The 14634-nt window shown below is 35.5% G+C and overlaps 1 protein-coding gene across 1 annotated transcript; it reads left to right on the plus strand.

Moving 5' to 3' along the window:
- Positions 1 to 4049: 4049 nt before the first annotated feature.
- On the plus strand, positions 4050 to 11128 carry LOC149934347 (uncharacterized). The gene is made up of 4 exons (XM_090153210.1): positions 4050 to 4351; positions 5274 to 5671; positions 9880 to 10061; positions 10896 to 11128. The coding sequence occupies exons 1-4, from the start codon at positions 4100 to 4102 to the stop codon at positions 11042 to 11044; spliced, it is 981 nt and encodes a 326-aa protein (XP_090009336.1). The 5' UTR covers positions 4050 to 4099; the 3' UTR covers positions 11045 to 11128.
- The last annotated feature ends 3506 nt before the right edge of the window (positions 11129 to 14634 follow it).

Raw genomic sequence — 14634 nt, forward strand, 5'->3', positions numbered from 1 at the left:
AGGGAATACTTACACTACACTCACGTATTGCGGGAAAGCACGGGTAAGTACAAGGAGTAACGCGAATAGTTTGTCTTTGCATTAATGTTAGTCCATTAACATTAACCACAACGTGCCAAGAACTATTCTCTCGAAATGTTGAATTATTACAGGTGAATTTATTACTGTGAGAAAGAAATGTTGAATTGAAAGCTAATTTTTAACAAAAATATTACCAAGTTAATGTAAATATGAGAACAAATGTATTTTTTTACATGAAATATGTATTCAAAATGGCTGCCATAAGTGCCTTACAGTCAAATTGAGCAAATTTGTAAGCTTATATCAGAAGCGACATTTTACTTTCCGAAATAAATAGTGTGCTTTTCGTAATGAATAATTTAAAAATTATAGTTTTTTTCTTACATATAAAACGGGTAAAATTTCTTTCGGGAAACATTTGGGCGCCATCAAACGGTAGAAACCTTTAAAAATAGTCACGTGGTTATAAAATTGCTTTAAGGTTGAACAGCGACTTCCAGCTTCATTCAATAAATCTTTAAAAGTTTAGCTTTTAAAGAAAGTCATTTTGTGGTAAATTATGTTTTTAAATATTTATACTTTTTTAATAGAAATAAATGTTAATTTGTTAAACTAAACGACGACTCTGGCATTAGTATTATTATTGTGATAATTGTGACTAGAAAATTGTAGAAAAATATAAAGACTTAAGACTAGAACACGTTTTTAACCTAGGCATAAGCCCGTCGCACACTGAACGGTTTATATCGCTCATTGCAGTCACGACTTCGTTGAACATTTTGAAGCTACTCTTGATTTGAAATGGTATTTTTTTTTGCCTTTATGTTTCAAGGGTCTGTCACCGACGTTACGATTTTAAGAATTTCTTTATGTCCTCGGACTATATTTGCTCTGACTTTTGCCGTACCCAATGAATTTTTGATATATTTTTTAGGATTCTTTATTACGCCTGAGGCGCTAATCGAATGTTTTAGTGACGTCGTCGTCAGACCCTGTCACTTTCATCTCGTCTCTTATTTGAAGGCTTTAAAAAGGGCTGCGCGAGCACACCTGTATTAGCGTCTCTAGCAACCTTGACTCTTGGCTTCGGGCTCTGATGTCACGACATTCTATCTCTTTCCAACCAATTAGATCACGGCGGGATATTAATCATTTTTCAAATAGCAAATAATGCACCATGCGAGGAAGCACGTGGAAATTTATTTATTTTCTTATATTTTATCAACTAGAAAAGAACGGTAATTAAATATAAATTAATTATAAAACTATTAATTTAAGTATTTTTATTTTGAAAAAGTATATTTGGTTTATCCAAGTATCCTAATAATAATTTAATAAGTATTAATTATTATTGATTAAAATGAATTTTGAGTAAAAGGAAACGCAATTTAAGTCACGGCAATCAAAACAAACGAATGCGCGCGCATCCTACGTTGTTCCTACTTTCGGTAGTAGCGAACGCATAGTGTGCAATAGCCAAAACTTAAGCTAACATAGGGATGTTAATTTTCCGGAAAAATAAAAATTTGAAACATAAATTACCTTTTAAGGGTTTTTAATGTTTTTAACTTTTTATCGATATAAAATGTCTAATATCAGTAAACATATTACAAAACATTAATAGCGTTACATTGTTAATCAGTTTAAACTAGTCTAGAGGTTTAGTTTTACTTTCAGATTCGAAAAAATGAGGCGAAAATACCGCTTTATTTCAATTTGCAAACCATATATTAGACTAATCATGGAATGAAAACTTTTTTTTATTTTTTTCGGAAAAATACGGAAAATTTTCCGACTTACAACACTAAGCTAACATCGGCGTCAGCTTCTATTGGCGAAGACGAGAAAAAACTTATTATGATTAAAAATTAATAACCGTCGACCGCATCAACTTGAAGAAATGTTTTGCCAGTGTATAGTGAAGAAATTTTTACGAACCTTGTAAGCAGCCCATAAGTTTTGACCAAGGCCTAAAGGTTGTTTGAAAAGGTTATGCAAAAATTGTAAGGAGTTGTAGGGGGTGAGTTGAGAAGTATGCCTGTTTTTTCCCAATTTCCTACGATGCGTTAAAAGAGCGCCAGAGAGCTGGAAGTAGGCTAGAACGAGTGCAAAACCAATCAGCAGGGACTTGAAATACTGTTTAAGTTGTTTTTTTTTACGCTGGTTACCTTGATTTGTTTACATAGTCCTTTTTTACCTATCACACGAACCCAAACCTTAATGTTCGCATTTCCCTGCTGCTTGGTTTTGCGCTTGTTGCAGCCTATTTATAGGGGCTAGTAGGCCACACTTTGAAGCTCTCTGGCGCTCATTTAACTCATCGTAGGAAATTGGGAAAATAACAGTCATACTTCTCAACTCACCCCCTACAACTCCTTCAAATTTTTGCATCACCTTTTGAAACACCCTGTATAGAAGTTGGTGGTGCTATGACGAATTTCTGGGAACATTTTAACAGGTTAACTAAGACCAAAACAATTTATGCTATCGCCTATTTTAGAATGTAATTATTTACACTTGGGAAGAATGGCCGTGATGAGAATTTTTTTGGCGTTGTTCATTTTTCATGGGTTCCCTAAAATTACCATCTTTCTAGGCGATTGAAGCGCATGATTCCCTCGGATCTCCAGACAGTAGAAATTCTTGTTGACAGTGGCGTCGCTAGGGTGTTTTAGGCGGCGCTTGAGCCAACTGTAGCGTTTCTGAAGCGCCAAGTAAAATTTTCGAAAAGCACCTCCTAAAATTCAGAATATTCTCCAATTCACTTGTCGAAAGGTTTCTTCGATTTAAAAAAATTAGCATCAAAAACGCCCCTGACCAGGGCTTTTGGCTTAAGCGCCACCAGTTTATAAATCCTGGTGACGCCACTTCTTGGTGTTATGCGATTACAATGTGTGAAATTCCGATTTGATCAAAACTATTTGATTTAAACAGAATTGGATTGAAAATATGGGTCTCAATTCCACTTAGATCAAAATGAGGACATTGGATCCAGTCGTTTTCGTAATTGAATATTTTAAATTATCACGTAGAGAAACGCCACAGAAGAATTTCCCTTGGTATTTTCAGCGAAGCAATAAACAGGATACAGGGAATATAATCCAATGCCCTTTTCATAAAAGACGAATGAGAAGTTCGATCCCATTCGTAAGATTGAGCGTCTCTGCCTTTTCCTCATAGATTCCGATGAAATGATCGCAATTTTACGAATGACAACTGAAAATTTAAAATTCTGCCGGTTGTCGAACGTTTCAACAATCCTTTATTAAGAGAAGGCGTGTATTGTAAATATCAAATCATTTAATTTCAAATGTGAATCTTGTTTATAGAAAACTAATATTTTTTCCCAAGTTAAACGCTGATAGCCTTTATTAGTAATTCAGTTAATTTTCTATTAAGATAAAATTCTAATACAAGAGTATTTGTCATTTCATATTTTACCAGGTTCTGTGACACTAAAATTGCCACGTTTTTGAGACATATTTTTTCCATTAAACTAAACTCTGTTATTTATCTCTTAATACTTATGTTAATTTTAGAAGAAATAGGTTTATTCTCTAATGAGATAAAATATATTGTACAAACAAGTATAAGTCTCATAACCGATTCTGCGAACCAGAATTATTTAATGGGAAAGGGATTTGAATATCTAATCGCCAATTTGTTATCTCAAATAATTCCATTTGTTTTAAACATGCGAAACTAGATTTTCGCGAGCCAGTTACGCTTAGTAATCTCAATTCAAGCTCATAAATTATTTCAAATTACATACGCGAGCTTTTGGCTTAGACTCTTTATATTTAAAATTGAACAATTTTCTTTCATAAATTAAATTATAATAATTTTAATTGTTTTTTTTTACTATGTAATCTCGCACTTGATCTGGCTTTATTTCTTCCGAATCTTTTGGGTGGATTTATGTTCCGTCTCTCTTATTGTTTACGAATCTAATCAGTATTTCTCCATCGCCAATGTCCCGAACGTATTCCGATAATTTCTCGCAATCTCAATCTCCGGTCTTATATATTTGCCATTTTCTACGAGGAGATTATTGTCCGCTTTCGCTTCGAGGAACACTATGACGTTTCAGTCTTTCGCCGCGATTTTACTTTTAGCCTGCTACCATCATGGTGCGAGTGGTCAAACGTGCGTTAACGCGCCCGGTAGAATCGTATGCGACGCGGTATCGGGTATCGAAGAGCTGACCAGGCAACTGTCCGAGTTCCAGATGACTACAAACTCCATCATGGAAGGATCCGTCTTCTTCACTAATTTGGAAAACATGCCTTGTTTGCCACCACCGACAATGTTCGGTAACCTTAGTATACGCGTAAGTACCAAACTATTCCTCAAATTGTTAGATTTATAATAGCTGTTTCTACAATATAAAATGAAAGTAGAAATATAAAATTTTGCTCTCCGTCAGGAGACGGAGTTTTTTATTATTATATTAACACGCGCTGTAGAAAATTAAAAGTTTCTCGTGACTCCAGTACTCAAAACTAACTTGTAAGAGATTGACGTAAGAGAAGGTTAAATTACTTTATATAAAGGTGTACTATGTTTAACATAAATTAGTCAGTTCCTTGTTAAATTTTTATTGAGATCCCTATTTATAATGACCACACATTTGTGATGGACTTCAGACAAAGTCATCAGGTCCAATAGGCGCTTAAGTAAAATATCTTCAAGGAAATCGCCAAGTAGTAATATCTCCGAGAGCCAGGACTAACAAGTTAATGTTTATATGATGCTTGTTGAAATAGTGGACAATTTTCGCCTGTAAATAGAACGTCGTGTTTTTGCTAGGCCTTAATATGTCAAAAAAGCTAGCTGGATAAAAAGAAACACTTTTTGCGTACCGTACTGGTGAAAAGTTTCCTTTATTTCAACAAGCACTATATAAACGGTAAAATGCAGGTCCTGTCTCTCGGATTTATAACTTCTTGGCGATTTCCACAAAATGTTTTATTGAAGCGTCTATAGCGAGGTGTGCTTGGTATCGCTTATTACAGCATAAAATTGCTCAAACTTGTTTATAAATCGTCTTGTGCTATTATATAATAATAATAATAATCAGCTAGGCTAATACCCAAGGCACCACCTTAGGCTTAAGTCATCGAGCGACTTTTAAAGCCATTAATTCAGGTGACCGGGTTACGACGCGAAGGAGGGTGGTGGCAAGTCCCGCATGCCACGCGAGCCAACAGCTTTCCACACTAACTATAAGTTCTCGTGTCTTTCATTGTCAGCACTTCGAACTCTCCGGGTTCGACTTGCCTTTTTGGAACTCACCGGTTTACAACGGCAGCAAAGATGGTTTCAAGAGAGTGGGTCAACTGTTCTTGGACAAAATGGGCTGTATTCAAAACTGGGATTGGGAAGAGATCGATCGTTTCACGGGAAGGAATATTTTAACTCTGCATATCACAGATAGCCGATTCGTCCGACTTCCCTCCCAACTGAAGGTCATCTACGGCGATCACGTTGATATGATTCGAATAATCTCGAACAAAGTCCGTTGGCTGGATGATAACTCTTTGAACTGTCCCCGGTGTACGAGAATATACTTGCAAGGAAACGAAATCGAGAACTTGAGTAAGGAAGCTTTTGGATTGGGGCTCACTTCCTTGGCTGAATTGTATCTCTCGTAAGTACGCCTTTTATTGATTTAGCAGTAGTCTATAAATTACGAGGGGTAAGACACTCTGCGAACTCGGTGTACACTGCCGTGCCTTTAACAGTGCTAAATGCACGAACTTGATAAAACATCTCGCAGAGATCCATCTGCGAGGTGGGGTGGCGGAGTGGTTAGCACTTTCACCTCGCAGCGAGAGGAGCCGGGTTCGATCCCAGCTTGTGGCACTGGGTGAAAACTCGGAACAACTCCTGCGTTGAGTTTGCAAGTTCTCTCCCCACTGATTTAAGGGGTTTTCCCCCGAGCTCTTCGGTTTCCCCTTCCATAAAAACTTGTTGAGGTTAACGGTAATAGTTAGTGTAGGGAGCTGTTGGCTCGATCGCGTGGCATGCAGGGCTTGCCACCACCCTCCTACGCATTGTAACCCGGCCACCTGAATTAAAGGCTTTAAAAGTCGCTCGATGACTTAGGCCTAGGGTGGTGCATTGGGTATTAGTCTAGCTGATTATTTATTATACATTTTGAATTGTTCATCGATCCTATTCGGATGGTGGTTTGAGCCCCCATACCATCCTTAAATACGCCCTTGTGGTTACGTTAGTCTCTGGAAACGCGCACCTTCTTAAGTTCAAAATACGCGTCGGAAGGAAACATTTAGTAAAACTGCTAATTATGAAAATAATTTAAAAAAAATGATATGCCTACCTTTTTATAGCTTATAAATAAATATTTTCAGTAATTTTCTTATTTAATATGAAGGCTATCTGTACTCACGAGGAGTGTACCCAAGGTGTTAATCACCGATTTTGATGAAAGTCGGGGGGTATGTAGACCTTGGGGTAACATGAATTTTCACCAAGGGAAAAGTTACGCTGGGCTTCCGTTTTGCTATGGCAACCAAAAATGTTCTTGACAACTTAAAATGAAAAAATCTACATTTAAAAAAGCATGGGATTTTCTCGGTTAAATAGGGTATTTATTGTCAAATAATGTTTTTTGAAATCGACAAAAATTGGATAATTTGACCAAAATTGGGTAATATGACCTAAAATGTTTAAAATTGGATAAAATCATGTTAAACCAACTAATATCGTCTAAAATGGGGTAAAATTATAAAATTGAGTAAAACAGCTTAAAATTAATAAAATTGAATAAAATTGGGTAAAATGATAAAATTTGGGTAAAATAATCAAAATTCGTCCAAATGAAAAGAATTGGGTAAAATTGTGCTAAAACAAATAATATCGGCTACAATTGGGTAAAATAATCAAAATTCGTGCAACTGACAAAATTGGGTAAAATTGTGTTAAAACAACTAATATCGGCTACAATTGGGTAAAATAATAAAATTTGGGTAAAAAGACAATTTGGGTAAAACAGCCAAAAACGTGGCTTAAAATGATTAAAATTGAATGAAATTTGGTTAAACAACCGGGATTTGGGTTAAATAAATGAAATTGACTAGAATCGTGTTGAATTAATTGTATTGAAAATGAACCAAATTGGATAAAAAGAGCAGTATTTACTTAAAATAAATAAGTTTCGACTAGAATCGTCTTAAATCAATTGAAATTGACTAAAATAAATCTGTCAAACTACCAAAAGTGATGAAGGACCAAAAGTAGATAAACCGAAGAAAACCTACAAAATAAGGTAAAGTAAAATCTAAAAAGTTATCGATTTCGTTGTAATTTCGTAAACACTAATTAACTACTATAACGTAAAGATTTTTTCTTTAAAAACTACCCTTTCGTTCACATCCAAAATACCCCAATTTTGAAAAAACATACTACAACGTTTTCCATAATATTATTCGTTAATTACAACTTGCAAAAAAATTGATTTGTGTTTTGTCGAAGCTCCCTCTCTAGTGAGTCAAATGTCTGTATGTCTGTAACACTGTTTCTCAGAAACTACCCCACCTATTGAAATGAAATTTCACGCACCTAAGATCTAGGCGGCTTTGACAAGGCGTCATTTTCATGAATTTAGGCGGTAAAACGCGGATCAAACACCGATAAGTAAATAAGCCAAATTTTATCATTTTACCCAATTTTATTCAATTAATTAATTTTTGGCTGTTTTACTCAATTTTATAATTTTACCCCATTTTAGACGATATTAGTTGGTTTAACACGATTTTATCCAATTTTAAACATTTTAGGTCATATTACCCAATTTTGGTCTTTTTACCCAATTTTGGTCAATTTATCCAATTTTTGTCGATTTCAAAAAACATTATTTGACAATAAATACCCTGTTTAGGTAAAATTTGCAAATATTCCTTTATTTATCAAATTCATTGAAATTTTCTCAATTTTACCCAAATTTGGTTGAAGTTCACCCAAACTTGATGAATTTCAACCAAAATAGTTAAAATTTAGCATTTTAGTTGAGATTTGAAATTTTTATTTTTTTTTGATTTTTTGAAAAAAGAACCCTGTGAAACCGATAAAATCCCATGCTTTTTTAAATGTAGAATTTTTCATTTTTAGTTGTCAAAAACATTTTTGGTTGGCATAGCAAAACGGAAGCCCAGCGTAACTTTTCCCTTGGTGAAAATTCATGTTACCCCAAGGTCTACATACCCCCATGGATTAAATAACCTTACAGGGATAGTTCTCTGCGGTACAATATTTGCTCCAGACGTACCCTGGTGGCCAGAATTTTCAACGACCGGAAGTCTCGATTTTACCGATACACGGCGGGAAAATTGCAAAGGGGGAGCAATCGCGATTTGGTTTTATTCTGCTATTATCTGTACCTTTTAATACGCATGATTGATGAAATTATTATTTTTGTAAGCTAAGGCCTATCTATTGAAAACTTGTTTACAGTAAACAACTAAACGAAAAATTAGGCGATATACATAAATGGCTTAAAAACAATATGAAAAAGGTCGCTTACAGTATTTATTTGCCACAATTAACCAGGAAGCCCCAGAGCCACTAAGGTACTGACCACGATTGAATATTTCAATCTCAAATGTTACATTCAAACAAACCGTTGGAAAAATATTAAATTCGCCGAAAGCCGCCGCGAGATGGCGACGTGTCAAGAAATCTGGTTCCGGATTTGTATCGGTAAAGGGGGTAGAATTGAGGGGGCGGCAAAAATATTTGGCAGCCTCGTTTGAAACAAACCTCTTCAACTCGTAGTATAGTAAAACGTATTAGAGAGAACTATCCCTGTAAGGTTATTTAATCCATGATACCCCCGAGTTTCATCAAAATCGGTGATTAACACCTCGGGTACACTCCTCGTCAGTGTAAATAACCTAGATGGCAATCCTGCACAATAACGAAAAAAAAGGGGAATTTGGGGAAAAGAAGTCTGATTTATGGGCGCCATTCGAATGCTTTCGTAGTCCAACCAAATAAAATTGAGTAACCATGGTGAAATCATAAAACCGTGATGCGGAAAATGTTGAATGTACATGTTTAAGTTTTATAGACTTATCTCATTAGAGATTTGTTATATTCTTCTGTTTTTAGTAATTAATATTCACTTCAGAAAAATGGTCGATAATTATAGCAAATTTAGATAAAGCATCATAATGCTTTTCTAAAATAATATCAGACACAAAGTTTTCACGTCAGAGACGATTTTTGTTAATTACAAAGAGAGTTAGATAAGAAAGAACTTTGATTAACCAAAATGAATAGTGAAAACGGAATTCATTCTCTTACAGTAAAGATTAAGTTGAGGTTATTCAAGGAACTACTAAAATATGTTTGTGATATAAAAAAAAATCACCAAACCATTTAAATGTGTGATGTCTAGGAAGTAGACTTCCCTTTTCCATACTTGCCTCGCGCCCGAAGACTCTACGACAAAATTCGTGAATCGTTATAACATAATCCTGGATTTTTAAAAATCTTGGATTTCCTCTAGGTATTGTAAACTTTATAGAAATTAATTGTAGACTTTACATGCATTGGACACTACTAATAAGAAAGTCGCATCACATTCGAGACATAAGTTTTTTTAAATTACTACCAGCGATACATGTCCGTGTGCTTTAGGGAACCAATGAGAAACAGGGTCGATTTTGTGTTTTTAGGGGGGTGGGAAGCAACACTGAAAATCGTGTCAACTTTATCAATCTCCTGGAAGTTAAAATAAATACATTCTTGGTTAGATTAAAACTAATTGTGATAAATTCGAACCAACAGTATATTTACCTCTTTTATCGTTTCGTTTTTCTCTTCGCGTGAAAGGGGAAACAGGATTCGTACGTTAGCGAGGGATCTTTTCCAGAATTTCGGCGCCATAAAAGGGAACAACAACGGCGAATTCATGCTAGAGCTCTCGGGCAATCCACTGGAGAGATTCGAGGAAGAGACGTTTACACCGTTGAAGAATAATCGGAATTTGAAGAAAATCACTATTGGAATGCTGAGTAAGTGTCAGCCTTCTCAATATTTCAGAAAAAATGTCAACTACTTATGCCATGTAGACAATGTAGCAAACTCGACCCATCCTAACTGATTTAAGTTAAATTTTTGTTGGTAAAATAACGATAGATGTCACTTTCGACAGCTCCTCCAACCTAGTTAAATAAGTTCGATCGGTTGAGAGTTTACTGCTGTATATTTGCTATTGGAGTCCCAGTTTCTGGAATTTAACACGTTTACCATCTTACCGAGGCTTAGCGTCAAATTTTAATCCTTTATTATAAAAAACATATTTTCGATTGAACCAAAATTAGATAAAATACGAAAAGGTAAAAGTCTACATTATCTTTATCAACAGAGATTGTAGTAGATTATGTAATTTTAAAAAAGTTACGAGCAGTGCCGTACCAATAGTCTATGGGCCCGGTCGAGAAACTGGTTTCGGGGGATCTTGTTATCGGCGATCGTTTGGGCATAGCCAACTAGATTAAACATCTAGTTGGCTATGGTTTGGGGCCACTAGTGCTTCAAGGGCCCACTAATACCTCGGTCCCTGCGATGCTGTTTTTTATACCACTGAGAAAACACTGGAGCTTTGATTTTAGTGATAACATTAAAATATTTGGCGGTGCATCAACGATAGAGGGCAATACTGGATGGGGTCCTTTGGGTGTAAGACGGAGAAGCATCAAAGGGGGTTTCTTGCAATAAATGTTTTCTAACCATATTTTTAAATTATTTGTAATTTGAGTTTGTGATCACCCCGAATAGGCTTAGACTCTACGGTTACCAACAAAGCTTTACTTAGTGGAATAAATATAATTTCTATCTCTGCGCAGATACTTTTGAGACTTTGAAGTGTAATTGCGAATTGAAATGGCTCATGGATTCGATATTCAACATCCAAAACATCAAATGCACCAGTCCAGGAGGGTCAAATACGTTTTTGCAGTTTTTCTTAGAAGCAGCGTGTACCCGTTCGCGCTGAAACATCTAAGAGACAATCAAAGCTTAACTGGACGGTATATCAAACTTGTACATGGATATTAATTCAATAAACCTTGTTCCATTTTTAGAGTTTTATTCTTTGGGTATTCATGTAGGCAAGAAATTTAGGTTCTACATAGAATCAATTATCCACTAATTTAAACATTAAATAACCATTGTCCCATTGTGATGATAATTTCACAGGAGTAACGCCGTTATAGGTCGATTTTTAAACACCGGAAATCTTTCTAGATGGCGCTAGGGCTCACCGATCGGGTAACGGTTATGCACTAGTATATGCACTCCATTGTGGAGTAATTAATTAACTAATACCACATTATCGTGGAAAACGAACCTCCTTCCTGACAAGCTTTTACCATAGTCAAATAATTCGATCGTCTTTAGTCTGATGTTTTATGTAAAATATTAATTTCAATTATTAAACAGATCTTATCAGACATAATCCGCGTAGCCATCTTTTATATATTTTTAAGTCAGATAATTCACTGTTGGCGAGCTTGTAAAGTAAATACGGGTGAAGCAAACGTTTTAACCCAACGGGGGCGCATCTCTGGAACTCGTTTTTGAAGAGAAAGTCGAAACGCGGAGAGAGAGCAAGCGGGCGATCTGACCAGTGACGTCACTGGTCAGATTTTGAAGAGAGCGATTTTAGGGGTGGCTGCGTTTGTCTCTTTCTAAGTCTGTCTTTCAAAAGTTGCCTGTTAAAGCTTATAGCGCTTATGCGCACCTTTGTATATGGCTATATAGTGCTTTTAGTGCTTATACGAAACTCAACCTTTTTAATGCAATAATTTCTGAAATAAAACTTTTATTTCAATGCCACAATTTGAGTATGGAACAAAATATAAATATTAAAATCTTTAAAACAACAGTCATGTGACTGTAAGAATCAAACCAACATGTATTACCATATGCCTATGTTAATAATTTATGACTTGCCAGTTTCCACTTACTTACTTTTTACCTTAATTTATTGTACCAAATCCTATAAAATAAGATATAAATTTTCCTTCGATTATAATACTGTATTTTGATAGCCGCTGCTTTGTTGTTTTTTTTTGAAAGATAAAAAGAACGAATCCTGGAATTCAATACACGAAAATAAATTAAAACGTAGATATTATATTAAAAAAACTAAATTCATTGTTAAATTCTTTTTACCTTAAAATTTATTATCAATTTGAAAATCATAACAACGCCTCCGTCGCCACGTGGTTTGTAGATAATCGTAACCATTAGGCCTAACTGAGCCCGCACATATTCTTATAAATATCGCCCAATAAAATAAGATTATTGTGTACCATCTTTACGTTACTGACCTCCAATATTAATTTAAAGCTTACAGTACTAAATGTATGAGCTTTAAAAAATACAATCAATTCTAAAAACAGATATCAATATGAAATGTTTTATAAAGTAAATGAGAAATATCTATTTTTGTTGTTTATAATCAAATTTGGCTGATACATCCATTCAGTGGAAGCTCTGCAGGTGGAAGTTGTTTTTTTATTCCTTTGCACCTGCGCCGTAGATATAACAAATATAAAATCACGCCACGTCTTGTTTAATTTTTCTCACTAGCGACTAGGGGAAACAACGCTCTCTTTCCCCTTTCCCAGCGGCTGCGGAAATCCACCTTCCCGCCACTCTTACAAGAGCCAACCGCAGTGGCGCCGATCGCTTTTTTCCCAATGGGGCCCGAAGCTCACTAATAAACTTGGAATGAGGCTGCTGGCAACACTTTCTTGCTACGGATGCTTAAAAGTAAATGGCCTTTAACATACAGAGCCCCCATTGATTTTTCCCAATGGGGGCTTCGGCCCCGCCGCCCCCATGGGATCGGCGCCACTGGCCAACCTTATAGTGCTTTTCTTTTACGAACCTTGGTTTTAACCGTAATTATCCATTCGTTTCGGACGAAGAGTTACTATTTACCGCGCTAGCAGTACAGTATTGGAAAACTATTACCGTTTAATTAACGAAAAAAAAAAACCAGCTCTCGAGCAATGATCACGAATGCCGAAGACTTTTCGAATAGAGTGTACTGTAATTGCCAGAACTTCGAGTTATTGTGATTACACGCGATGTAAAGATTTACCCTGTTTTAGTTATTGCCATTGGAATGGGAAAGAACACCATTTGATATAACGTATTTAAACTAGTCCAACGTCGAGGTTCCGAAAAGGGGAGCGGTTACATGATCGTCGTTTCAAAAAATACTACAAATTTTCCCTCCAAAACAGGGTATTTTGGGGCTCCTTAAAAATATTCTTTACTTGCGTTTTATTAGTATATAATTTTAGGTAAGTTTCTATTGCTATTCAATTATAAAATAATACATTTTTAAATATAAATATATCAAGTATTTCATATAATAATAATATATAAAATGACATCTTTCATACGTTGATTAATTTATTGTATATATTAATTACAGATTATGTTCATTATATTTTCAGTATAATTTAAAAAGTTTCATAAATTATAAATTGCAATTTGTAGTTAGTAAATTGTTTCGAAATATTTGAAATTATTTATAAATTAATAGGAAATAAAATTAAGTATATAAAATAATATTTATATAATTATTATATAAATATAAAATAAATATAAAAAGTAAATAATATTAAAAAAACTCAATTTAAAACGAATTTATTTCGGAACAGTCGGATATGCGTTAGGAAAAATCCCTACTGGCCAAGGAAACGTCGTCGTAAAGAGGTTACATGCAGCGCCGAACGTCGACGTAAGGCGTTAAATCGACGTTCGTGCGGTTACATGAGAAAAATAAACGTCGACGTTTCCTTACGTCGACGCTCCGAGCTCCATGTAACCGTAGTCATAGTTAGTGTAGGGAGCTGTTCGCTCACGTGGGATGAAGGCCTTGCCACCACCCTCCTACGCATTGTAAACCGGCCACCTAAATTAATGGCTTTAAAAGTCGTTTGATGACTTAAGCCTAAGGGGATTAGCCTATAGCTGATTATAATTATTATTATTATAAATTCCAGGAAAATTAAATAAATTATCCATCAGTTTCCAAAATGATGAGAGATTATCACGCTAAGCGAGCGACTTCAGTTCCTGATAAATCCCGCCGCTCGTTTTTTTGCGCCGCCGACGAAGGATTTTGAACGGCGCGCCGCCGACGGTTTATAATATTTTTTCACAGGGCTACCAGATTTTCTGTCGATATCAGTCTCTTTGCAGCTTTAACGTCTTAAATTCCTAGAAAAGGAATTGCTTAAACGTCCTACAATGAAAACGAAATTTCATATAAACGCCGCACCATGCCGCCGCCGCCACCATTATATTTTGGTTCAACGCCGCTGATGGAAAATCATTGGATCGCCGCCGCCGGTCAAAATTTGGCTATTATGTAAAAATCAAAAAAGGCCAAAAAATCTCGATCCATCAAAAATGGCAATGCGCATGTGCGGAAGGGGCGGATATTGAAATATCGAACTCTCGAGTGTGTAAGTTTAAGTTATATTCTAAGTAGTGGCAGTATGTTACGCTTATCCGGTGTTTTAGTCAAATCATAAACTAAATGCTTCAGCGGACGTAAAA

Source organism: Leiobunum rupestre, chromosome 7, assembly GCF_980474605.1.
Source record: "Leiobunum rupestre chromosome 7, qqLeiRupe1.1.hap1, whole genome shotgun sequence".
Classification (NCBI taxonomy): Eukaryota; Metazoa; Arthropoda; class Arachnida; order Opiliones; family Sclerosomatidae; genus Leiobunum; species Leiobunum rupestre.